At 36.6% G+C, this 26,798-nt stretch overlaps 1 protein-coding gene across 2 annotated transcripts in view; it reads left to right on the top strand.

Moving 5' to 3' along the window:
• DIAPH3 (diaphanous related formin 3) overlaps positions 1-26,798 on the top strand; it is a 565,809-nt gene that overhangs the window by 337,702 nt on the left and 201,309 nt on the right. For both annotated transcript variants that reach the window (XM_067016329.1, XM_059042398.2), the window contains one exon: positions 16,625-16,750. In XM_067016329.1, the coding sequence (XP_066872430.1) occupies positions 16,625-16,750 (126 nt within the window). The remainder of the gene's footprint in view (positions 1-16,624; positions 16,751-26,798) is intronic.

Raw genomic sequence — 26,798 nt, 5'->3', positions numbered from 1 at the left:
TGATGGTGGGGGCATTTATAGTAAGTAATTTAGCTACAGAAGACAACCATGTAGGATATTGCTTTAATTGTCAATGAAGAGCACAAAATATATTTTGTTATGGGCTGAATTCTGTCCCCATATATTGAAGCCCTTTGTATGCTGAAGCCCTGACCCCTGGTACCTCAGAATGTGACTATATATGGAGAGAGGGTCTTTAAAGTGGTGCTTAAGTTAAAATGGGACCCATAGGGTGAGCCCTAGTACAATCTGACCTGTGTGCTTATAAGAATAGGAAACATAGACACAGAGAGACATCAGGGGTGTGCATACCAGACCAGCCACGTGAGTGCACAGAGAGAAGGTGGCTACCTGCAAGCCAAGGAGAGATGCTTCAGAAGCAATCAAACTTACCAACATCTTGAACTGTGAGAAAATAAATTTCTATTGTTTAAGCCACCCAGTCTGTGTCATTTTGTGATGGAAGCCCTAGCAAACTAATCCAATAATTTAAGACATTTTTCTTGCTTAGTTTTTTGGCTTTAGAATAGAGTGGCCTATACTGCATGATTTTTGACTTTATCAGATAATTTGAAGAAACAGTCCTAGACCTGCTGTGTTGGATGTTCACTAGTTATCAATTTAGGAATAGCAAAGGTTCTCTTACACAAACCATGAATTATCACATGATTTTAAATAATTCCAAGTATGCCTCAATTCCTTTTTTTGAATAGATGACACATAAATTAGTACATGTATGAGGAAATATTGAGGCATTCTAAATAAGTAACATTCATGAGCATTTACATTTAATTTTCAGGGTGAGATCTGTGGCATCTCCTGGATCTTATTTTAGAATGCATTCATTTATACTGAACTACGTGTACTAAGTTTTTGTTTTGTTTTTTCCTGTCCTTTACTCATTATATCCCTACATATATTTCTTTACCACTTCTCCCTGCTTTGCTACTGTAATAGTTGTAATTTTCTTATAAGCAAGTAACTAACAAAGACTAGTAACACTCTGAACTATCTGTTGACAGTTTTCTAAATGTGAGGTAAGAATAGGTGGTTTTACTTTTTTGTTTTTCATTGTCCTGTGGAAATAGTGAAAGTATTCAATGTCTCCTACTTGTGTACCATTGATTCCACATGTAGATGGAGAGTAAGAAGCTATGTCTGGAAAGCTAGTTTATGACTCCTATGTAGTTATATCTCAACTATTTTGACCATCTGTAGCCATCTAATACATATACTCAGGGACTGTAAAACAATTTTAATATTACTACAAGCTAAATATAATTTTAAAATAAATTTATTTTTAAAAGGCAATTCACATGTAGGTTACCATATACTTACTAAAAGGGCTATATATATAAAATTTTACATTCAGCAAATTAACACTTTTAACATAAAAACGTATGATGAAATATAACTGAACCATTCACAAGGTAATTGCAGGATTTATGAAAAATATTTAAAGTGTACTGGGAGTGCAGTGCACTGGTAAAGAGCCACTAGGTCCAAGTTATTTGATGAGCAACATTTTATTTAAGTCCTGCCAGTTTATTTCCAAGGATTATCTGTGCAGAGTTGGCATCAAAAGTTTAAATTGGAGACCTGAGTGTGATAAGGTTGTATTACACTATTTTATGGTGCAAATATAAACTATTTTGGAAGGCAGCAGAAAGGAGTATAGACAGAAGATGGCCAAAATCTCTAGAAGGATTAAGGATTCTTTAGAGTGACGTTGAAGAACATTGGCATGGAGGAGCTACTTGCAGCTAAAGATTGCTTTTTCAGATACTAATCTAGGAACATTTCCTGAATTGGCTGCTGCTTGGGCTGACAGATGATGATGAAGAAGAAAACCACACCAGGAAGACCTCTGTATCTTTTTTGGAGGTTAGCAGACTGAAAGTGGCATCAGTATAGCATTAATCTTTTCAAGAAACTAACAGTTTACAGTGTTTGCAGATTTTTGGCCAGCTACAGATTTGAAATAGCTATTTGAATAGTTCTATCAGTGTCACCTATGAGCCATAGCTAACATCAAGTAACAGGACAGGATCAACAGTGACGATCAAGATCTTGGAGCTTTCTTAGACTGCTGGCTGGGAAGCAGTATTTACTGCACTTCAGTTCTGCAACATGAAGTGAGAAATTACAAACCAGGTAAATGAAAGAATATTTCCCAGCATTTTGAACGATAGCTTAATATAACAAATCTGTATACTATAAAGAAACCTAAGCAGTGGATGGAGCAAACACCGTTATGGCTGTCTGTTGAATCTCATTGCTCACAAAATTGACATGTAACCAACTGGGTGAAGAGGCATGGAGCTGATAATATGCTGAAGGTAGAATTGCCAACTGCTTCCCAAAACCAGACTGTGTTTATATAGCTTGCAAAATCTTGAATTAGTAGTTTTAGTTTTCTAGGGCTGCCATAAACTACCAGCACATACCAGGTCACGTTAAACAACATAAATTTATTCTCTAACTGTTCAGGAATACAGAAATCTGAAATCAAGGTGTCGGTAGGATTGGTTTCTTCTGTAGTCTCTCGGGAGAAACCATCCAATGCCTCTCTCTAAGCTTCTAGTGGCTGCCAGCAATCCTTGGCATCCCTGTGCCTCTATTTTTGTATTGCTTTCTTCTCCATGTCTTTGTATCCTCACATCTCTTTTTAAGGACAGAAATCACTTGATTTAGGGCCCACCCTAGATCCAGGATGATTTCATCTTGACATCTTTAACTAATTCTCTTTGCAAGACCCTGTTTCAAAATAAGTCACTTTCTGATGTTCTGGGTGGACATGGAGTTTGGGGGACACTATTCAACCCACTCCAGTCATCCTTGTCATCACTCCTGTAAGTGCATGGAGGCAGCACCATCATCTCTGAGTATTATGAAATAGTTAAGGGTAACTGCACTGTTAGCGCTATATATAGAAAGCGTTTATATTATGTTGTGAAATGTTTTGGTGTTTAAGGGTTATTGTTGATGATGAGCTGCGATATACCTTTTTCTTATAGCATCATATGCAAATACTGAAGCAGTTAAAGCTGAAGTTCATAATGTGCCGCTGAATTTAAGGAGTTTTTATTGACAGGCAGTGACAATTTCAGTAATTCCAATAAATGATTTTAGTGGGTGAAATAAAAATGTGATAGAGGCATTATATTATAGGAGAGGCTATTATTACAATCATGGACTCGAGCTAGACAACTGGGGTTCAAACCCCAACTCTGCCCATTGCCAGAGGAATAACCTTGGATGAGTTTCTTGTCCTCCCTAGGACTCAGTTTTCTTATGTATAAAATGGGGATAATAGTAGTATTAATTTAGAGGTTTGGTGTGAGGATTAAATAGGTTTGTATGTATACATATTTATAAAGCTTGTATGTAGCACCTAGTAAGCACTATGTAAATATTCTCTACATTTGTTGTAGTTGTTGTTGCTGGTGTTTTTCAGTGATTATTTCTTTTTTTTTTAACATGTTTATTGAAGTATAATTGCTTTACAATGGTGTGTTAGTTTCTGCTTTATAACCAAGTGAATCAGCTATATGTATACATATATCTCCCTATCTCCTCCCTCTTGCGTCTCCCTCCCACCCTCCCTATCCCACTCCTCTAGGTGGTCACAAAGCACTGAGCTGATCTTCCTGTGCTATATGGCTGCTTCCCACTAGCTATCTGTTTTACTTTTGGTAGTGTAGATATGTGCATGCCACTCTCTCACTTTGTCACAGCTTACCCTTCCCCCTCCCCGTATCCTCAAGTCCATTCTCTAGTAGGTCTGCGTCTTTATTCCCGTCTTGCCCCTTGTTTACACACATCTGCCTATGCTGTCATTAATGATGCAGGTAAACCTAGATATATTATTATAGAATTTTAATGTACTCGAAAATTGTTTGAACGATTCCAACTGTGTCTTGCCTAAAACTCATGCAAGATTTAGAGTACAAGGCCAAGAATTCTGTAGATTTGTGTTATTGAAAAACTGTTGTACTTTCTAAAAATTAGATAATAATATACATATAGGAAATTGCACAAATCATAAATGTACAGCTCAATGCATTTTCTCCAATTGGACATAATAGCGTAAGGAATGGAATATGGAAAATTGATTCTATTTACCCTTCTGTGCTTCAGCCTGACACTATTTTTAATTCATATTTTGAGCTTTGATATAAAATTTCTTTTGAAAAAGGGTTCCTACTACAAAACAACCTTTGAAAACAACGAGTCTCCAGCAACTCTTCAACAGCTTATAGTTATTTCTTTCCTGGAGGTGTTTGCATGTTATGTAAAATCTAATTTATCAGCCCAGAATTATTGAGGAATGCCATATGGAAATATGAACTAATACTGAAGATAGATGATAGAAGTAATAGAAACATCTAAACAGATGTTTACTCTCCTTCATAGGAAAACCTAAAGAAAATGTCTTTTTAGATAATCTTCCCCTCTGTCCTCAGAAGCAAAGATTTAAAACTGATCAGTTGGGGAGACCCTTGTGTCATGTAAATATGTCTATCACCTTGATGGCAGCTTCTCAGTAGCTGTCTGTCAAGCTACATATTTTACGGAAAAAAGAACTAGTGCTCATTAATAGTTTTTGATATTTTGACCCTATAAGGAAAGAATTCTTTCCAAAAAGTTTATTGAACTCTTGCTGCATGGCAGACACTGTCCTAGGCACTTGTATTAATAAGGATTAGACAAACACAAAAAACAAAAACCAACCAAACAAAAAAGAATAAGGATTAGACTGACTTTGAGTGACAGAAAAAAAAGTAGCAGTGGCTTACATAAGATTCGTTCATTCAGTATTTCATGAGTTGTTTTCTGAATGCCTCTTCTCTCTCAGGTTCTATTTGGGGTACTGGATAGAGTAGTATATGAACACAAAAGAAAAAGTCTCTACTATCTTGAAATTTACATTTTAAGTAGTGGATACAGAACAAAGAAAGAAGTCAATGTATATTATGTCAGGTGGTTAGCTGTGGAATACTAGGCCAGGTTTTTGTTTGTTTGTTTGTTTGTTTGTTGGAATGTAGGTTGAGAGGTCAGAGAAGGCCCCATGGAGAAGGCCTTTGTGTGAAAGCCTGACAGAGGAGTGAGGAGGCATGACAAGGTATGTGAGAGAAGCACTCTAGGCAGAGGGAAGAGCAGGTGCCTAAGCCCTAGATATGGTTGTGAGACTAGATCAGAGGGAGAGAGGGAGGGGGAGGGCAGAATAGGAGATACGGTCAGAAAGGTAGCAGATCCAATAGGACATTATTGGCCATTATAAGGATTTTGACTTTGCTCAGAGATGGGGAGCCATTGGAAGGGCTTTGAGCAAAAGAATGACATCTGACTTGCATTTTCAAAGGATTGTTTTGGCTGCTTCTTTGGAGAAGAATGTAGAGGAACAATGGGCAGATGCAGTGAAACCAGTTTGATGCTGTAAGAATAATCCAGGGGAGAGAGCATGTTGGCTGGGACCAAGAGGTTGTAGCTAGGGGGGTGAGAAGGATTTAGGCAATGCACCTACATTGAAGGTAGAAATCAACAGCATTTACTCTGTGACTGGGTGTGTGGGGTATGAGGGAAAGAGAGGAGTCATAGAACCAATCATTTACTGAGGTGCAGGAGCAGATTCCAGAAGGAAGATAAGTTCCAATTTGAAAATGTGAGTTTAAGATGCCTATTAAATATTAAGTAAAGATATTCAACGGGCAGTTGGAGTTCAGGGGGAAGATCTAAGCAGGAGAAAAAATTTGGAATTTTTCAAGTTTAGAGATATGCATGCATTCCAGGACTTGTTAGGCTGCATGGTCTCCAATAGCCATACATGAAAACTCATCTCATAATTTGCATGTCAGTTAATCTATCCTTAATATTTATCATGGGACACATTAAAAGCAGCCACACCTCCCTCCCACAAACATGCACACAAAACCATTATCTTGAGGGAATATTTTGAATATTGTTACAAACATCTCTTTTATGGGCCTCTTTTCTTTAATATTTACCATTCTCTTGAACATCTTATTTGCAGGAAGGAGTTTTCAAATTCTTATAGGTAAACATGATTTTCCGTTAGATAGGCTTCTCCCACTAATATTATTTTCTCTTGTAAAAAGGTTGTTAAGCCTTTAGCACCCTCTTTATAGTCAGAGAGGACAAGGCTACTTCTTTTCTGCCCAGATTGGGGGAAATGGGTCAGCAGAAACGACTGGAGCCCTTTCACTGGTTGTGCTTGTCATTTCCTCTGCTTGCCTTCTGCCTACCTGTCCTCTCTCCAGACTCCATAACAAATATAGGCAATTCCCTTGCAGTGTGATGTATATAAAAAAGGTAACAGCAAAACCGTCGTTGCATGTATAGATCTTCCTTGACTTATGATGATGTTACATCCAGATAAACCCATTGCAAGTTGAAAATACCATAAGTTGAAAATTCATTGAATACACCTAACCTACCAAAGTTCATAGCTTAGCCTGGCCTAACTTACACGTGTTCAGAACACTTACATTAACCTATAGTTAGGCAAAATCGTCTAACACTAAGCCTAATTTATAATAAGGTGTTGAATAGCTCATGCAATTTATTGAATACTGTGCTGAAAGTGAAAACCAGAATGGTTTGTGAGCGTATTGATTGTTTACTCTTGCATGGCTGACTGGGAACTGTGGCTTGCTGTCTATCATCACAAAAGTGTGTACCACATATTGCTATCCCGGGAAAAGATCAGCATTCAGCCTATGAAGTATGGTTTCTATTGAATGCATAGCTCTCCCCACCATCGTAAAGTTGAAAAATCGTTAAGTGGAACGTAAGTCAGGGGTCCTCTGTAGTACTGGGTTGGCCAAAAAGTTCATTCGGATTTTTCTGTAACATCTTATGGAAAAACCCAAATGAGCTTTTTGGCCAACCCAATATAATAAATTAATTAGGGGATTCAAATTATAATGTATTATTATGTGGAGTTCCATCAAGAATCAGAACAATGGGAAGAAGGAAAAGCTGAGCAGAAGACAAGCTGAGGATGACTGACTGGCCAGTCACTTAGCATTGCTTCTTTCAGTTTACACCTTTGCCTGTTATGAACCAAACTGCAATTTATTTTGAGTTTCTGCTTTTTTTACCATCTTATTTCAGTTTTATGCTTTTCCGTCAACATAATGAATGTTATAATGATACTGTAGATCTTAAATTTGGTTCTAAGCCTACTTAATGTTAGGGATTTCTTTTAATGATACTGAGGTTTTTGTCCATCTTGTCCATTCATTTTATTATTTTTAACATGCATTTGTGAAATATTCTTACAGCTTTATTAATACTTTATTATTACAATCGTCTAGGAAAAATCACTGTGTTGAAAGTTTGAAATGCTATAGGCCCTAGTTTCTCTCACAAAACAATTGTGTCTAGGAGCATAGACAGGGTAATTTAGTTTGAATGTTTACAGTTTTTTGTTAATAAGTTGCTGTCTAAGCAGTCTTTAAAGGAATCAACTTCCCTGTAATGTATCTTGGTATGTAAGAATGACTGTGACATTTCTTAGTAAGCTTGTTATAAAATAATGACCAATACCTCCAGGAGATATTCATAGACAATTCTTATTTAATTACAGAGATTACTTAAATGTATACAATTTCTCCTTTTTTATTTGAAACCTTAACGTGGTAAATCATAGAGGCCATTGTATTACAGAGAGCCTATATTCATGATTTCTGTAAATCTAAATATTTATGGTTGTGATTTTGACTTTTGTTCAGAACTTTTCTAACACCTCTAGTGTATAATTATCATAATAACTAGGCACTTGGAGAAAAGTCTGTGTCTTGGATTTTAAGGTTTTAGATATTTAATCTGTTATATTTTCCCATTTTTAATGCTTTTATCTCAAGAGGTTAAATACAAAATCCATTCCTTCAACAAACATTTGAGTATCTGCACTATGTTATGTAACCCAGGGTACAAAGATGAATAAAATATGGCTCTCTTCCCTTAGGAATCCCCAGTTAGTTGGGAGAGGAAGACACATAAAAAGATAAAAGTAATAGAGTGTAGTAATTACAAAGATAGAGATAATTACCAGGTAAGACAGGTAGGGAAGGCACGTCACCAGGGGCCTGACTGGGGTTTTGGACTCTTATTGTAGAGTATGAATAAGAATGACTTGGCTGGAGTGGGCAAGGCAAATAGACACGGTATTTCCAGCATCAGGTACGGAATAAATAAAAGGGTTTGGGAGGAAGGGAACTACGAGCAGGACTGTTGATTAGGGAGTAAAGTGTGGCTGATTAAGAGGTAGAGCCAAGTTGTGGGTGGAACTCCGATGTTGTCATGTAAGCAGTTTATTGTCTGGTTTTTAAGTAGGGAAGGGACATCTTTAAATTAATGTTTGTCTGGAAACTTCCATGTACAGTGTGGATATGGCTCTGAGAGAAAAAGTAGGAGACAAGAGGGCAGAGAAAAGTGTTCTAGATGCCTTGAATAGTGTTCAACCTAGCAAGGAAGTAGGTCCTATTTGTCAAGTAAAATGTGAGGAATGTCACGATCCTTTGGATCTGAGGGTTCAGGAGAGGGAAGGGTCAAGACTAGCAGGTTTCTAGCACAGGAAACAGATTTTATGGTTCTGCTGCCTACTAACATGTGGAGATTACAGAAGGGCAGTTAGTTGGGGACAGAGATACATGGTATCTGAGGTGACTGAGGGACAGCCCATCTGATTGAATATTGAGTAAAATGCAAAAATTGAAATTGCCTTAAAAAAATCTAGTCAATTCTGTTTGATGATGGCTATGTTTTGTTACTTCTAAATAATGAAAAGGAATTAAAAATAAAAAATAAGATTACTTTCTTGGTCAAGAAATGTGACAAGGGCTTCCCTGGTGGCGCAGTGGTTGAGAGTCTGCCTGCCGATGCAGGGGACACGGGTTCATGCCCCGGTCCGGGAAGATCCCACATGCCGCAGAGTGGCTGGGCCTGTGAGCCGTGGCTGCTGAGCCTGCGCGTCCGGAGCCTGTGCTCCGCAACGGGAGAGACCACAACAGTGGGAGGCCCGCGTACCGCTAAAAAAAACCAAAAAACAAAAAACAAAGAAACAAACAAAAGAAATGTGACAAATTTGAAAGATAAAATGCATACACAGGTCAGATACAGAGACACCAGTAAATTAACACTTCTTTGAGGGTGTACAATTTAAAATTCTCTGCTCCAGTTGGGATTTCTAGTACAAAAAATTATAGTCACTGACCTCAAAAAACTTGACACATGAGAAAAGTATGGCTAAATTATGTTCACGGATGTATAAAGGTGCTATCTTTGTAAACATAATTGCTGAAAAAGAAAAACACCAAAGAAATTCTTAAATACTCTTTATTTTACCCATCAGATGGCCCCAAACATTGGATTATATTTTTTTCTCCTAGAACTTGCACACACGTTTCTTTCTTTCAGTTGTGCTTTGGTCTTCATTTAAAAACCAGCAATGAAAAGTTGATCAATCACACTTAAATTCTCTTAACTATAATATATTATAATATAAATGTTATCAGATAGTGCTGATGAAGCTTAAATAATGGCTTAATCGGATTTCCATCTGTAGAGTAGCCACAGAACCATTTTTTAAGACAACCTTCTTACTCCTTATGATGTCAACCTTAGAGATTTGAATATGCCCCAAAGCTTCCTAACATCCCAAACGTTTTGCTCTTGAAATTAGCAACTTTTCTTTTTAGCCTGAGTTCTACAACACTGTTCCTGGCATCATGATGATGATGGTGATGATGACGATTTTTTTTAAAGTTTCCTTAGATTCTAATATTACTTACTTTAATCTTTAAGGTCTTAATGTCTTGCTGAGTTCTAAGAATAAGAGTAACATCTCATAATCCATTTTATTAAAAAAATTCTTCATCCTATATCATAGCATTTGATCTTTATGAAATATCAGTGAGGTAAAGGTATGATGTGAGATTCTTCCTATTTCACTCATGTGGAAATTGAGCCAGTGAGAAGTTGCTTCATATCACAGTGATAGAACGTAGTCCCTGACCCCATGGCTACCAATGAGTTGGAAGAGGCTCAGAGGATCCCCTAATAAGCCTTTCATCTGAACCTGAAGCCCTTCTCTCATCCCACTGAGAAGCACTCATTCACTGGGATAGCTCTATGTTCAATTACAAGCGGCTGGTCTCCTCTGAGGGCTGCCCAGGCTGTTAGACAGCTCTGAGGGTGACAACTCATAAGTCAAAAATGTACTCATCTTATACCTCCTCACAGGTACTGGAGTTCTGCCTTCTGACCAGACATGCACATCAGTGTCCATGTGACAGAGTAAAAACTATATATTGGGTCTTTTCCCTGATTCCTAAAATCTTTCTTAAATGATGAGAGTGTATTTTGTATACTACTGAGATGACTCAAGGCAGATGGGGGGAGGGCCAGCTTAGGGAGCTTCAGGATGGGGGCACTGGTTGACAGAGGTACCAACCATGTGATTAGAGGGTTAGAACTTTCAGCCCACCCTCTGAGCTCCAGTTCAGTCACCAATCGCCAGTGATATACTCAATCGTGCCTGTGTTGTGAAGCTTCGATGCGACTGAAATGACGAGGCTAAAAGAGCTTCTGCTGTAGTGAGCACAGGGATATGCTGGGAGGGCAGCGTACCTGGAGAGAGCATGGAGACTGTGCTACCCCCTCCCTCCCCATTCCTTGCCCCATGCATGTCTTCCATTTGTCTATTCCTGAGTTATATCCTTCATAATAAAAACTGTAGTAGCAAGTTTAGTAAGTACTTCCCTGAGTTCTCTGAGGGAACTCACATTATAATTTTTCACATTATAAAAACTAAATGGGTTGGTGGGGAGGGCATGGGAACCCTTGAATTCACCATTGGTTAGAAGTATGGGTGATCCCTGGGACTTGTGACTGTCCTGTGAAGTGAGCGCAGTCTTGTGGGATTGAGTCCCTAAACCCGTGGGTTCTGGGCTAACTCCAGGCAATGCCTGTCAGAATTGAAGTGAATTGGGAGACACCCAGTTGGCGCTGGAGAATTGGAGAATCTGTAGCTATTGGAATGAAGTATTAGGTGTCAGAATAAAACAAATAATCCACCTATGTTCCTTCCCAGTGTTTGCCTTGTGCTTTTTGTTACATGGGAGTTCCTCAGATTTTATTTGTCTTTTCTCTAGGTGTTTCCCAAATTTGATGTGTGTGTATAATAAAATTTGATCAGCAAACTTAATCATAATGTGTTTTTTTTGACAGTTTAAACATCTTTATTGGAGTATAACTGTTTTATAATAGTGTTTTAGTTTTTCCTTTACAACGAAGTGAATCAGTTATACATATACATATGTTCCCATATCTCTTCCCTCTTGCATCACCCTCTCTCCCACCCTCCCTATCCCACCCCTATAGGTGGTCACAAAGCACAGAAGTGAACTCCCTGTGCTATGTGGAAGCTTCCCACTAGCTATCTAATTTACATTTGATAGTGTATATATGTCCCTGTCACTCTCTCACTTCGTCACAGCTTACCATTCCCCCTCCCCATATCCTCAAGTCCATGCTCTAGTAAGTCTGTGTTTTATTCCCATCCTACCACTAATCTCTTCATGACATTTTTTTCCCTTAGAGTCCATATATGTGTGTTAGCATACGGTATTTGTTTTTCTCCTTGTGACTTACTTCACTCTGTATGACAGACTCCAGGTCTATCCACCTCATTATAAATAACTCAGTTTCATTTCTTTTTATGGCTGAGTAATATTCCATTGTATATATGTGCCACATCTTCTTTATCCATTCATCTGTTGATGGACACTTACGTTGCTTCCATGTCCTTGCTATCCTAAATAGAGCTGCAATGAACATTTTGGTACATGACTCTTTTTGAATTATGGTTTTCTCAGGGTATATGCCCAGTAGTGGGATTGCTGGGTCGTATGGTAGTTCTATTTGTAGATTTTTAAGGAACCTCCATACTGTTCTCCATAGTGGCTGTATCAATTTACATTCCCACCAGCAGTGCAAGAGGGTTCCCTTTTCTCCACACCCTCTCCAGCATTTATTGTTTCTAGAGTTTTTGATGATGGCCAATCTGACTGGTGTGAGATGATATCTCATTGTAGTTTTGATTTGCTTTTCTCTAATGATTAATGATGTTGAGCATTCTTTCATGTGTTTGTTAGCAATCTGTATATCTTCTTTGGAGAAATGTCTATTTAGTTCTTCTGCCCATTTTTGGATTGGGTTGTTTGTTTTTTTGTTATTGAGCTGCATGAGTTGCTTATAAATTTTGGAGATTAATCCTTTGTCAGTTGCTTCATTTGCAAATATTTTCTCCCATTCTGAGGGTTGTCTTTTGGTCTTGTTTATGGTATCCTTTGCTGTGCAAAAGCTTTTAAGTTTCATTAGGTCCCATTTGTTTATTTGTGTTTTTATTTCCATTTCTCTAGGAGATGGGTCAAAAAGGATCTTGCTGTGATTTATGTCATAGAGTGTTCTGCCTGTGTTTTCCTCGAAGAGTTTGATAGTGTCTGGCCTTACATTTAGGTCTTAAACCCATTTTGAATTTATTTTTGTGTGTGGTGTTAGGGATTGTTCTAATTTCATACTATTACATACAGCTGTCCAGTTTTCCCAGCACCACTTATTGAAGAGGCTTTCTTTTCTCCACTGTATATCCTTCCCTCCTTTATCAAAGATAAGGTGACCATATGTGTGTGGGTTTATCTCTGGGCTTTCTATCCTGTTCCATTGATCTATATTTCTGTTTTTGTGCCAGTACCATACTGTCTTGATTACTGTAGCCTTGTAGTAGAGTCTGAAGTCAGGGAGCCTAATTCCTCCAGCTCCATTTTTCGTTCTCAAGATTGCTTTGGCTATTCGGGGTCTTTTGTGTTTCCATACAAATTGTGAAATTTTTTTTCTAGTTCTGTAAAAAATGCCAGTGGTAATTTGATAGGGATAGCATTGAATCTGTAGATTGCTTTGGGCAGTATAGTCATTTTCACAATGTTGATTCTTCCAATCCAAGAACATAGTATATTTCTCTACCTATTTGTATCATGTTTAATTTCTTTCATCAGTGTCTTATAGTTTTCTGCATACAAGTCTTTTGTCTCCTTAGGTAGGTTTATTCCTAGATATTTTATTCTTTTTGTTGCAGTGGTAAATGGGAGTGTTTTCTTAATTTCACTCTCAGATTTTTCATCATTAGTGTATAAGAATGCCAGAGATTTCTGTGCATTAATCTTGTATCCTGCAACTTTACCAAATTCATTGATTAGCTCTAGTAGTTTTCTGGTAGCATCCTTAGGATTCTCTATCTATAGTATCATGTCATCTGCAAACAGTGACAGCTTTACTTCTTCTTTTCCTATTTGGATTCCTTTTATTTCTTTTTCTTCTCTGATTGCTGTGGCTAGAACTTCCAAAACTATGTTGAATAAGAGTGCAGAGTGGGCAACCTTGTCTTGTTCCTGATCTTAGTGGAAATGGTTTCAGTTTTTCACCATTGAGAACGATGCTAGCTGTGGGTTTGTCATATATGGCCTTTATTATGTTGAGGAAAGTTCCCTGTATGCCTACTTTCTTCAGGGTTTTTATCATAAATGAGTGTTGAATTTTGTCAAAAGCTTTCTCTGCATCTATTGAGATGATCATATGGTTTTTCTCCTTCAGTTTGTTGATATGGTGTATCACGTTGATTGATTTGCATATATTGAAGAATCCTTGCATTCCTGGAATAAACCCCACTTGATCATGGTGTATGATCCTTTTAATGTGCTGTTGGATTCTGTTTGCTAATATTTTGTTGAGGATTTTTGCATCTATGTTCATCAGTGATATTGGCCTGTAGTTTTCTTTCTTTGTGACGTCTTTGTCTGGTTTTGGTATCAGGGTGATGGTGGCCTCATAGAATGCGTTTGGGAGTGTTCCTCCCTCTGCTATCTTTTGGAAGAGTTTGAGAAGGATAGGTGTTAGCTCTTCTCTAAATGTTTGATAGAATTCACCTGTGAAGCCATCTGGTCCTGGGCTTTTGTTTGTTGGAAGATTTTTAATCACAGTTTCAATTTCAGTGCTTGTGATTGGTCTGTTCATATTTTCTATTTCTTCCTGGTTCAGTATTGACAGCTTGTGCTTTTCTAAGAATTTGTCCATTTCTTCCAGGTTGTCCATTTTATTGGCCTACAGTTGCTTGTAGTAATCTCTAATAATCTTTTGTATTTCTGCAGTGTCCGTTGTTACATCTCCTTTTTCATTTCTAATTCTATTGATTTGAGTCTTCTCCCTTTTATTCTTGATGAGTCTGGCTAATGGTTTATCAATTTTATTTATCTTCTCAAAGAACCAGCTTTTAGTTTTATTGATCTTTGCTATTGTTTCCTTCACTTCTTTTTCATTTATTTCTGATCTGATCTTTATGATTTCTTTCCTTCTGCTAAATTTGGGGTTTTTTTGTTCTTCTTTCTCTAATTGCTTTAAGTGCAAAGTTAGGTTGTTTATTCGAGATGTTTCCTGTTTCTTAAGGTATGATTGTATTGCTATAAACTTCCTTCTTAGAACTGCTTTTGCTGCATCCCATAGGTTTTGGGTCATCCTGTCTCCATTGTCATTTGTTTCTAAGTATTTTTTTATTTCCTCTTTGATTTCTTCAGTGATCACTTTGTTATTAAGTAGTGGATTGTTTAGCCTCCATGTGTTTGTATTTTTTACAGATCTTTTCCTCTAATTGATATCTAGTCTCATAGCGTTGTGGTCGGAAAAGATACTTGATACGATTTCAATTTTCTTAAATTTGCCAAGGCTAGTTTTGTGACCCAATATATGATTGATCCTGGAGAATGTTCCATGAGCACTTGAGAAAAATGTGTATTCTGTTGTTTTTGGATGGAATGTCCTATAAATATCAATTAAGTCCATCTTGTGTAATGTATCATTTTAAGCTTGTGTTTCCTTATTTATTTTCATTTTGGATGATCTGTCCATTGGTGAAAGTGGGGTGTTAAAGTCCCCTACTATAATTGTGTCACTGTCGATTTCCCCTTTTAAGGCTGTTAGTATTTGCCTTATGTATTGAGGTGCTCCTATGTTGGGTGCATAAATATTTACAATTGTTATATTTTCTTTATGGATCGATCCCTTGATCATTATGTAGTGTCCTTCTTTGTCTCTTGTAATAGTCTTTATTTTAAAGTCTATTTTGTCTGATATGAGAATTGCTACTCCAGCTTTCTTCTGATTTCCATTTGCATGGAATATCTTTTTCCATCCCCTTACTTTCAGTCTGTATGCGTCCCAAGGTTTGAAGTGGGTCTCTTGTAGACAGCATATATATGGGTCTTGTTTTTGTATCCATTCAGCCATTCTGTGTCTTTTGGTCGAGCATTTAATCCATTTACATTTAAGGTAATTATCGATATGTATGTTCCTGTTACCCTTTACTTAATTATTTTGGGTTGTTCTTGTAGGTCTTTTCCTTCTCTTGTGTTTCTTGCCTAGAGAAGTTCCTTTAGGATTTGTTGTAGAGCTGGTTTGGGGGTGCTGAACTCTCTCAGCTTTTGCTTGTCTGTAAAGGTTTTAATTTCTCCATCAAATCTGAATGAGATCCTTGCTGGGTAGAGTAATCTTGGTTGTAGGTTTTTTTCCTTCATCACTTTAAATAAGTCCTGCCACTCCCTTCTGGCCTGCAGAGTTTCTGCTGAAAGATCAGATGTTAACCTTATGGGGATTCCCTTGTGTGTTATTTGTTGTTTTTCCCTTACTGCTTTTAATATGTTTTCTTTGTATTTAATTTTTGACAGTTTGGTTATTATGTGTCTTGGCATGTTTCTCTTTGGGTTTATCCTGTATGGGACTCTCTGTGCTTCCTGGAATCATAATGTTTTATGTATGTGATTTTGTTCAATGGTGTGCTAACACATTAAATTTAAATGTTAATTAAAAATTATAGTATATCTATCTTCCATTCAGCCATCTATCCATCCATCCTGGGTTTAGCTTATGTGAATCACTTGTGATTTGCACTAGGCAAGAATGTACACACAAAAAAATCTTTATTAGTTAATAAACACAGATTGTCCTCATAGTACCACTAAAGAAAGTTTGACATTTGTTTCACATGTTATTCAAATAACCCCTGATATCTTTTCATTACTGTCATGGGAGACCTTGAACAGAAGAGCATACTTTCCCCATGTTTTCCATGTATATTTTATTTTTCCCTCTCAAAAGATCATGATTTTGAAAAATCCTAAAATTATATTGAAATAGTTTTAATTTTAAAAACATTGTCTTTCTTTGCCTTCTTTTTCTGAATAGACTGTTTATTTTGTTGTGTTTTTAGAGGTCAAGGACTCTGATTTTCAACAAAAAGTATTTCTTAAATGTGGTTTGTATATGTGAGCTTTTCCTAAATTTCATCTTCTGTTTTAAATAATGTTTTATTAAATTTTCTTCATTTCTGGATTTAAAAATCAAAAAATTTAAGTGAAATTTACCTTTCATTTATTTTAGTGGATTTCGATTATTATTTTAAGGTTTTTCACAAATGTTTTGTTTCTAGAGTGTTTTACTTTTTTATATTATAATTTCGTCCTTCTAATGCACATAATATCCTCTCTCTTAGTTTCTGTAGAAACGCTGGAAAAGAATTTGAAGCAGATGGGAAGGCAGCTTCAACAGCTTGAGAAAGATTTGAAAATCTTTCCCCCTCCTGAGGACTTGCATGATAAGTTTGTGACAAAGATGTCCATATCCTTTGATATCTAAATAGCTTAAGTCACTAGTCAATTAGGAATATGATTTACTTAACATTTTAAGTATACTTGCATAACCAGAGATCATCCTACAGAGCCAAATTATAGAAGGTTTAACCTTTGCCTTCTTGCAAGGAAATTTATCAAGTCTTTTACCTATCAAGAATAATATAGAAATTTATTGATTTCAATCCTTTTTTTCCTTTTTATCAGTATGAATAATATGTTGTCTCATCTTTTTCCTTCCATATGCCCTATTTCCTTCTGATGTTCATGGTAAACTGAAAGGATAGGAAAACTCAATTTGAGGAAATTTGAATCTAATGTCATGTTGTGATTTAGATACTTTTGAAATGTTTTAGAAAGCAGATGAAGACTTTATAAACTGTTGTGACTAGTCAGCTTAATTTCAAGAGTTGTTATATATTAAAAATTAACTCATATTAAAGAAACTTTAAAATCTCCTTTAGAAATATGACATGGTTCTGAAATCAAAACCGAACCTATCCCAATCACTACAGGTGTAGGTATTCTCTAGACCCAAAATAACATTGACAAAATATGTGTGTGTGTATGTTTATGTGGAAGTATATGTGTAGATATACATATATACATAAAAACTAATAGCATTAGGATTGTGTCCTGCTTAATTTAAGGTTCCTTTAAATTCAGTTATCTTTGGTTTCACTAAGTTTGTCAGTTAATCTCTAATGAGTGATTGAAATAGTAAACTTTTTTTTTTTATTTCCAGAAACTAATGTTGAGTTGCTTTCCAAACCATTCTGTGAAATTAGATATCTTTTGTCTTCTAATAAAGTATTACTACTATGCATTATCAAAATTCCATATGTACTTCAAAATTCTATATGAAAGGATAACCCACTTTTAAACGAGCTCTTATAAATAGATACTCCTAATATTTTATTTTAAACTGAGATGCTTGAAATAAAGTAACTACTTTTCCTCTTTCTATCTCTTCTCCCCTGAGATTTGGCAAATCACAAAATTGTTACCTGGCTTGTCATAGATTTTATTGTATTATATACTTTCAGCTTAATTGTGAATTAGTTCAATTTTAGCTTTCTTCACTGTCTCTTTTGGGAAATATCATAAAAATGCACTCCAGCAACAATCAATTCAGGCTAATGTGTTTGTTTCCTTTCATATGTTTCCTACCCACCCAGTTTCTTCTTTTATTAAGCAGGATGCCTTTAACACTACATTTGAGAAGGTTGTTTTTTTAAAACTAAAGTCTGTGTTTATCAATCAAATATATATTTGCCATGCCTTCTAATTTGGCAAAGTATGCTTTTTAAACAAAATTTGTTATTGCAGAATTGTATCAGATTCATCATTCTTAGCTCCCCCCCCCCCAATTTTCTCATAGTAAAATATTCATATGTGACAATTTATTGTAATCATTAAGAACTGTTCACTGAGGCACTTTTTATTGTTCCCTATAGATAGAAAGCATTTTATAAAAGGTTTTGCTTGCATACAGTTTCTGGTAATACACTGTATGTGTACTAATTATGAAGCTCAGTTACCTGGAACATAGGGCCTGAGATAAATTCCTGAGCTTAGAATAAAGGTGGTAGAATCCTGCTCAGCAGATGATCTCAGGACATATGCATACTTGTGTTCATATGACACAGAAGCTGAATGATGTCAGCTTCTTGAAAGGTATGTAGCTCATAAAAAGCAATGAGCAGGAAATCAGAAATAAGAAGGATGAAGCTTTGTTGGAAACAATTTTTCATTCTGAGTACAATTACACTCCATGCACAAGAAAGCTCCTACATCCTGTCGCTAAATATCACAACCTAGAAGCCTCTAATGAACTGATTAGCATTCATGTTTCTCTTGGAAGCCAGATATATGAACAGTTGGTGCACTTTGCTATTGACAAAGCTTATAATCATAAATATTCTTTGCTGAGATTGGATTGTACTCGTTTGCTTTTCATCTTAGTTAGACATACTAGTTTCAAAGTAATTAAATTCATTCATTTCAAAGCTTTGTTTACTTTAATTAGGACTGACAACAAGTCAGATTTTGAATATTAAATGCATTTATACAGATCTTATTAAAATGGCAAATTGTGAGCTTCTTACATCTTAGAAAGTAGAAGAATTTGGAAACTAAATGCACAATGAATAAAAATGTGTTTAACTAAAGTTTGGGCTGTTAACACTAGAATTTTATGTTTTAAGTATTAGTGCTTATTAGCTGAAGCACATATCAAATGTTTGGATCATCAACAAATTCTGAAAGAATATGTTATCTAAGTGGTTAAGGATGCCTTTTTGCAAATAGATATTTACGTTAAACAGTCATGATTTAGTGAACTGTTAACTGAATTGTTTTAAACTATAGTGTACAATTTTATTATAATTTTAAGAAATGAAATTTCACGAATAGCACTCAACTATAGTATACTATATTTTTATTCTGCGAGTACTTGCTTTCTTTACATACTCTTCTTAATATTAAAAAATACAAATTTAGTAGATTATTTAAAAGGCATGGACAATTATTTCATATATATCAGATTGACTTTTTAGTAATAATTATGTTACTTTTCAATTGCAAAGTCTGGTCAAAAGTATAATTAGAATAGAGTACTTTCACTGTAAATATTTGCTTGAAACTATAATGTGTTTTGTGGTAGGGTCATCAATATTGTTATATATAAAGTATTATATGAGAGGTATACACACTTATAAAATTCTTTATCAGTGAGAAAATAAGGAAAATGCCAGGATTGGTGTCATGCGATGCTTTTTCCTTTCTTCCGACCCTCACCTTCTGGAATATATGTTATTTTGAGGAAAATAACAAATAGATCCTAGAGCATCACCCTTGAAATTCTCCTTGCACAAGCCTTTACCTTTCTCTTTTCTCCTCATCCTACCCCTTCTCCCAGGTCTCTTAGAAAAAATCATTTTGCTAGACATTTCTATATTTTTGTATTTGTCACACAAGTTACTTGACTCTTTTCCATTTTATAGTCTTTAAATTTCTTCATTGTTATTGCACTTTATTTTCACACTTTCTTTTTTGTTGTTACACTGTATAACAATATTTTGGATGCTCCTGAAATTACTACGTAGATGCTAAAACTGAGAGAAAGACTTGCATCTTACTTATATCCATATTCTACACTGCATAAAGGACAGCATTTTTCAGGTAAACGAATTTAGTATATTTTTATTTAATTAACTGTGGTTAGGAGTAAAATAGAAGAGTGGAATGGGTGAGATGTAAACTAGTATAATACATGGTCCATTTGCAATCTGAGGCTTAGGCTTTGGAGTTTGGATCCCAGGAATAGGATGGGTTGGCTGCTTGAACACAGCCTGAGGGAGGCTAGTGCACCACAGCTAGCCAGGAGGGAGTCCGGGAAAAGTCTGGACCTGCCTATGAGGCAAGGGTCATTGTTTTGGGGTGCGCGAGGAGAGGGGATTAAGAGCACCGCCTAAATGAGTCCAGAGATAGGTATGAGCCGCGGCTATCAGCATGAACACCAGAGACAGGCATGAGACGCTAAGGCTGCTGCTGCAGCCACCAAGAAGCCTCTGTGCAAGCACAGGTCACTATTCACACCTCCCCTCCTGGGAGGCTGTGTTGCCTGCAACTGCCAGGGTCCCATGATCCAGGGACAACTTCCCCAGGAGAACACATGGTGCACCTCAGGCTGTTGCAACGTCATGTTGGCATCTGCCGCCGCAGGCTTGCCCCACACTCCGTACCCCTCCATCCCCCCCGGGTCCTGAGTGAGCCAGAGGACCCTAATCAGCTGCGACTTTAACTTTGTGCTATCTGAGCGAAGAACAGATGCCCTCAGGCAACCTACAGGCAGAGGCAGGGCCAAATCCAAAGCTGAACCCCAGGAACTGTGCGAACAAAGAAGAGAAAGGGAAATATCACCCAGCAGCCTCAGGAGCAGCAGATTAAATCCCCACAATCAACTTGATGTACCCAGCATCTCTGGAATACCTGAATAGACAACAAATCATCCCAAAATTGAGGCAGTGGACTTGGGAGCAACTGTAGACTTAGAGTTTGCTTTCTGCATCTAATTTGTTTTTGGTTTTATGTTTATCTTAGTTTAGTATTTACAGTTTATTATCATTGGTAGATTTGTTTATTGATTTGGTTGCTCTCTTCCTTTTTTAAAAAAAAAAATATATATATATATATATTACTTTTTCTCTTTCTGTGAGTGTGTATGTTTATGCTTCTTTGTGTGATTTTTTGTCTGTATAGCTTTGCTTTTACCATTTCTCATATGTTTCTGCCTGTCTTTTTTTTTTTTTTTTTTTTTAGTGTACTTTTTAGTGCTGGTTATGACTGATGGCTTGGTTTTTTGGTTTGGTTGCTCTCTTCTTTGTTTCTGTCTTTTTTTTTTTTTCTTTTATTACATTTTAATTATTTTAATCTTTATTTTAATAACTTTCTCTTTCTTTCTTTTCTTTCTTTTCTTTCTTTCTCCCTTTTCTTCTGAGCCGTGTGGCTGACAGGGTCTTGGTGCTCTGGCCGGTTGTCAGACCTGTGCCTCTGAGGTGGGAGATCCGAGTTCAGGACATTGGTCCACGAGAGACCTCCTGGCTCCATGTAATATGAAACAGCAAAAGGCCTCCCAGAGATCTCCATCTCAACTCCAAGACCGAGCTCCACTCAACAACCAGCAAGGTACAGTGCTTGCCACCCTATGCCAAACAACTAGCAAGACAGGAACACAACCCCACCCATTAGCAGAGAGACTGCCTAAAAGCATAATACTTAACAGGCACCCCAAAACAGACCACTGGATGTGGTCCTGCCCACCAGAAAGACAAGGTCCAGCCTCATCCACGAGAACACAGGCACCAGTCCCCTGCACCAGGAAGCCTACACAACTCACTGAACAAACTTTGACAACTGGGGGCAGACACCAAAAGCAACGGGAACTATGAACCTGCAGCCTGGGAAAAGGAGACCCCAAACACAGTAGGCTAAGCGAAATGAGAAGACAAAGAAACACACATCAGATGAAGAAGCAAGGTAAAAACCCACCAGATGAAACAAATGAAGAGGAAATACGCAGTCTACCTGAAAAAGAATTCAGGGTAATGTTAGTAGAGATGATCCAAAATCTTGGAAATAGAATGGAGAAAATACAAGAAAGGTTTAACAAGGACCTAGAAGAACTAAGGAGCAAACAAACAATGATGAACAACACAATAAGTGAAATTAAAAATTCTCTAGAAGGAATCAATAGTAGAATAACTGAGACAGAGAATGGATAAGTGACCTGCAAGGTAAAATAGTGGAAATAACTACTGCAGAGCAGAATAAAGAGAAAAGAATGGAGGACAGTCTTAGAGACATCTGGGACAACAGTAAATGCACCAACATTTGAATGATACGGTTCCCAGAAGAAGAAGAGAAAAAGAAAGGGACTGAGAAAATATTAGAAGAGATTATAGTTGAAAACGTTCCTAATATGGGAAAAGAAATTGTTAAGTTCAGGAAACTCAGAGATTCCCATACAGGATAAATCCAAGGAGAAACATGCCAAGATACATATTAATCAAACTATCAAAAGTTAAATGCAAAGAAAACATATTAAAAGCAGCAACAGTAATACAACAAATAACATACAGCAGAATCCCCATAAGGTTAACCGCTGATCTTTCAGCAGAAACTCTGCAAGCCAGAAGGGAGTGACAGGACATATTTAAAGTGATGAAAGGGGAAAACCTACAACCAAGACTACTCTACCCAGCAAGGATCTCATTCAGATTGGACAGAGAAATTAAAACCTTTATAGACAAGCAAAAGCTAAGAGAATTCAGAACCACCAAACCAGCTTTACAACAAATGCTAAAGGAACTTCTCTAGGCAGGAAACACAAGACAAGGAAAACACCTACAATAACAAACCCAAAATAATTAAGAAAATTGTAATAGGAACATACATATCAATAACTACCGTAAATGTAAATGGATTAAATGCTCCAACCAAAAGACATAGACTGGCTGAATGGATACAAAAACAAGACCCGTATATATGCCGTATACAAGAGACCCACTTCAGACCCAGGGACACATACAGACTAAAAGTGAGGGGATGGAAAAAGATATTCCATGCAAATGGAAATCAAAATAAGCTGGAGTAGCAATTCTCATGTCAGACAAACTGACTTTAAAATAAAGTCTATTGCAGGAGACAAAGAAGGACACTATGTAATGATCAAGGGATCAATCCAAGAAGAAGATATAACAATTGTAAATATTTATGCACTGTACAAGGCAAATGCTAACAGCCATAGTAGGGGAAATCGACAGTAACACAATCATAGTAGGGGACTTTAACACCCCACGTTCACCAATGGACAGATTATCCAAAAGGAAAATAAACAAGGAAACACAAGCTTTAATTGACACATTAAACAAGATGGATGTAATTGATAATTATAAGACATTCCATCCAAAAACCACAGAATACACTTTCTTCTCAAGAGCTCATGGAACATTTTCCAGGAGAGATCATATCTTGGGTCACAAATCAAGCCTTGGTAAATTAAAGAAAATTGAAATTGTATCAAGTATCTTTTACGACCACAACACTATGAGACAAGATATCAATTACAGGAAAATATCTGAAAAGATTACAAACACATGGAGGCTAAACAATACACTACTAAATAACCAAGAGATCACTGAAGAAATCAAAGAGGACATCAAAAAATACCTAGAAACATATGACAATGGAAACATGATGACCCAAAACCTATGGGATGCAGCAAAAGCAGTTCTAAGAAGGAAGTTTATAGCAATTCAATCCTACCTCAAGAAACAAAAAACATCTCAAAGAAACAACATAACCTTACACATAAAGCAATTAGAGACTGAAGAACAAAAAACCCAAAGTTAGCAGAAGGAAAGAAAGCGTAGAGATCAGATCAGAAATAAATGAAAAAGAAATGAAGGAAACAATAGCAAACATCAGTAAAACTAAAAGCTGGTTTTTTGAGAAGACAAAAAAGATTTATAAACCATTAGCCAGACTCATCAAGAAAAAAAAGGGAGAAGACTCAAGTCAATAGAATTACAAATGAAAAAGGAGAAGTAACAACTCACACTGCAGAAATACAAAGGATCATGAGAGATTACGACAGGCAACTATATGCCAATAAAATGCACAACCTGGAAGACATGGGCAAATTCTTAGAAAAGCACAACCTTCAAAGACTGAACCAGGAAGAAGTAGAAAATATAAACAGACCAATCACAAGCACTGAAATAGGGGCTGTGATTAAAAATCTTCTAACAAACAAAAGCTCAGGACCAGATGGCTTCACAGGTGAATTCTATCAAGCATTTAGAGAAGAGCTAACACCTATCCTTCTCAAATTCCTCCAAAATACATCAGAGGAAGGAACAAACTCCCAAATTCATTCTACAAGGCAACCATCACCCTGATACCAAAACCAGACAAAGATGTCACAAAAAAAGAAAACTACAGGTCAATATCACAGATGATAATAGATGCAAAAATTCTCAACAAAATTCTAGCAAACAGAATCCAACAACACGTTAAAAGGGTCATACATCGTGATCAAGTAGTTTATCCGAGAAATGCAAGGATTCTTCAATATATGCAAATCAATCAATGTGATAAACCATACAAAACATTGAAGGAAAAAAAACATATGATCATCTCAATAGATGCAGAAAAGCTTTCAACAAAATTGAACAGCCATTTATGATAAAAATGCTCCAGAAAGTAGGCATATAGGGGACTTACCTCAACATAATAAAGGGCATATAGGACAAACCACAGCCAACATCTTTCTCAGTTGTGAGAAACTAAAATTATTTCCTCTAAGATCAGAAACAAGACAAGGTTGTCCACTCTCACCACTGTTATTCAACATAGTTTTGGAAGATTTAGCCACAACAATCAGAGAAGAAAAAGAAATAAAAGGAATCCAAATTGGAAAAGAAGAAGTAAAGCAGTGACTGTTGGCAGATGACATAATACTACACATTGAGAAAACTAATGATGTACCAGAAAACTACTAGACCTAATCAATGAATTTGGTAAAGTAGCAGGATACAAAATGAATGCACAGAAATATCTTGCATTCCTATACACTAATGATGAAAAATCTGAAAGAGAAGTTAGGGAAACACTCCCATACACCACTGCAACAAAAAGAATAAAATATCTAGGAATAAACCTACCCAAGGAGACGAAAGACCTGTACGCAGAAAACTGTAAGACACTGAGGAAAATAATTAACGATGATACAAAATGATGGAGAGATATACCATGTTCTTAGATTGGAAAGAATCAACATTGTGAAAATGACTATACTACCCAAAGCAATTTACAGATTCAGTGCAATCGCTATCAAACTAGCAATGGCATTTTTCACAAAACTAGAACAAAAGATTTCACACTTTGTATGGAAACACAAAAGATCCCGAATAACCAAGGCAGTCTTGAGAAGGAAAAAATGGAGCTGGAGGAAGCAGGCTCTGTACTTCATATTATACTACAGTAATCAAGACAGTATGGTAGTGGCAGAAAACAGAAATATAGTCAATGGAACAATATAGAAAGCCCAGAGATAAACCCACACAGATATGGTCACCTTATTTTTGATAAAGGAGGAAAGAATATACAATGGAGAAAAGACAGCCTCTTCAATAACTGGTGCTGGGAAAACTGGATAGCTACATGTAAAAGAATGAAATTAGAACACTCCCTAACACCACACACAAAAGTAAACTCAAAATGGATTAAAGACCCAAATGTAAGGCCAGACACTATAATACTCTTAGAGGACAAATAGGCAGAACACTGACATAAATCCAAGAAGTTCCTTTTTGAACCACCTCCTAGAGAAATGGAAATAAAAACAAACTAATGGGAACTAATGAAACTTAAAAGCTTTTCACAGCAAAGGAAACTATAAACAAGGTGAAAAGACAACCCTCTGAATGGGAGAAAATATTTGCAAATGAAACAACTGACAAGGGATTAATCTCCAAAATATACAAGCAGCTCATTCAGCTCAATATCAAAAAAACAAACAACCCAATCCAAAAATGGGCAGAAGACCTAAATAGACATTTCTCCAAAGAAGATATACAGATTGCCAACAAGCACATGAAAGGATCCTCAACATCACTAATCAATTTAAAAATGCAAATCAAAACTACAATGAGGTATCACCTCACACTGGTCAGAATGGCCATCATCAAAAACTCTACAAAGAATAAATTCTGGAGAGGGTGTGGAGAAAAGAGAACCCTCTTGCACTGTTGATGGGGATGTAAATTGATACAGCCACTACCGTGAACAGTATAGAAGTTCCTTAAAAACCTGAAAATAGAACTACCATACGACCAAGCAATCCCATTACTGGGCATATACCCTGAGAAAACCATAATTCGAAAAGAGTCATGTACTGCAATGTTTATTGCAGCTCTATTTACAATAGCTAGGACATGGAAGCAACCTAAGTGTCCTACGACAGATGAATTGATAAACAAGATGTGGCACATACATACAATGGAATGTTATCCATAAAAAGAAACGAAATTGAGTTATTTGTAGTGAGGTGGGTGGACCTAGAATCTGTCATACAGAGTGAAGTAAGTCAGAAAGAGAAAAACAAATACTGTATGCTAACACATATTTAAGGAATCTAAAGCAAAAATGGTTCTGAAAACTCTAGCGGCAGGACAGGAATAAAGATGCAGATGTAGAGAATGGATTTGAGGATATGGGGAGGGGGAAGGGTAAGCTGGGATGAAGTGAGAGAGTGGCATGGACATATATACACTACCAAATGTAAAATAGATAGCTAGTGGGAAGCAGCTGTATAGCACAGGGAGATCACCTCTGTGCTTTGTGACCACCTAGAGGGGTGGGTTAGGGAGGGTGGGAGGGAGGTGCAAGAGGGAGGAGATATGGGGATATATGTACATGTATAGCTGATTCACTTTGTTATAAAGCAGAAACTAACACACCATTGTAAAGATA

Source organism: Kogia breviceps, chromosome 16 (assembly GCF_026419965.1).
Source record: "Kogia breviceps isolate mKogBre1 chromosome 16, mKogBre1 haplotype 1, whole genome shotgun sequence".
NCBI classification, from domain to species: domain Eukaryota; kingdom Metazoa; phylum Chordata; class Mammalia; order Artiodactyla; family Physeteridae; genus Kogia; species Kogia breviceps.
This window is presented reverse-complemented; position numbering and strand designations above follow the sequence as displayed.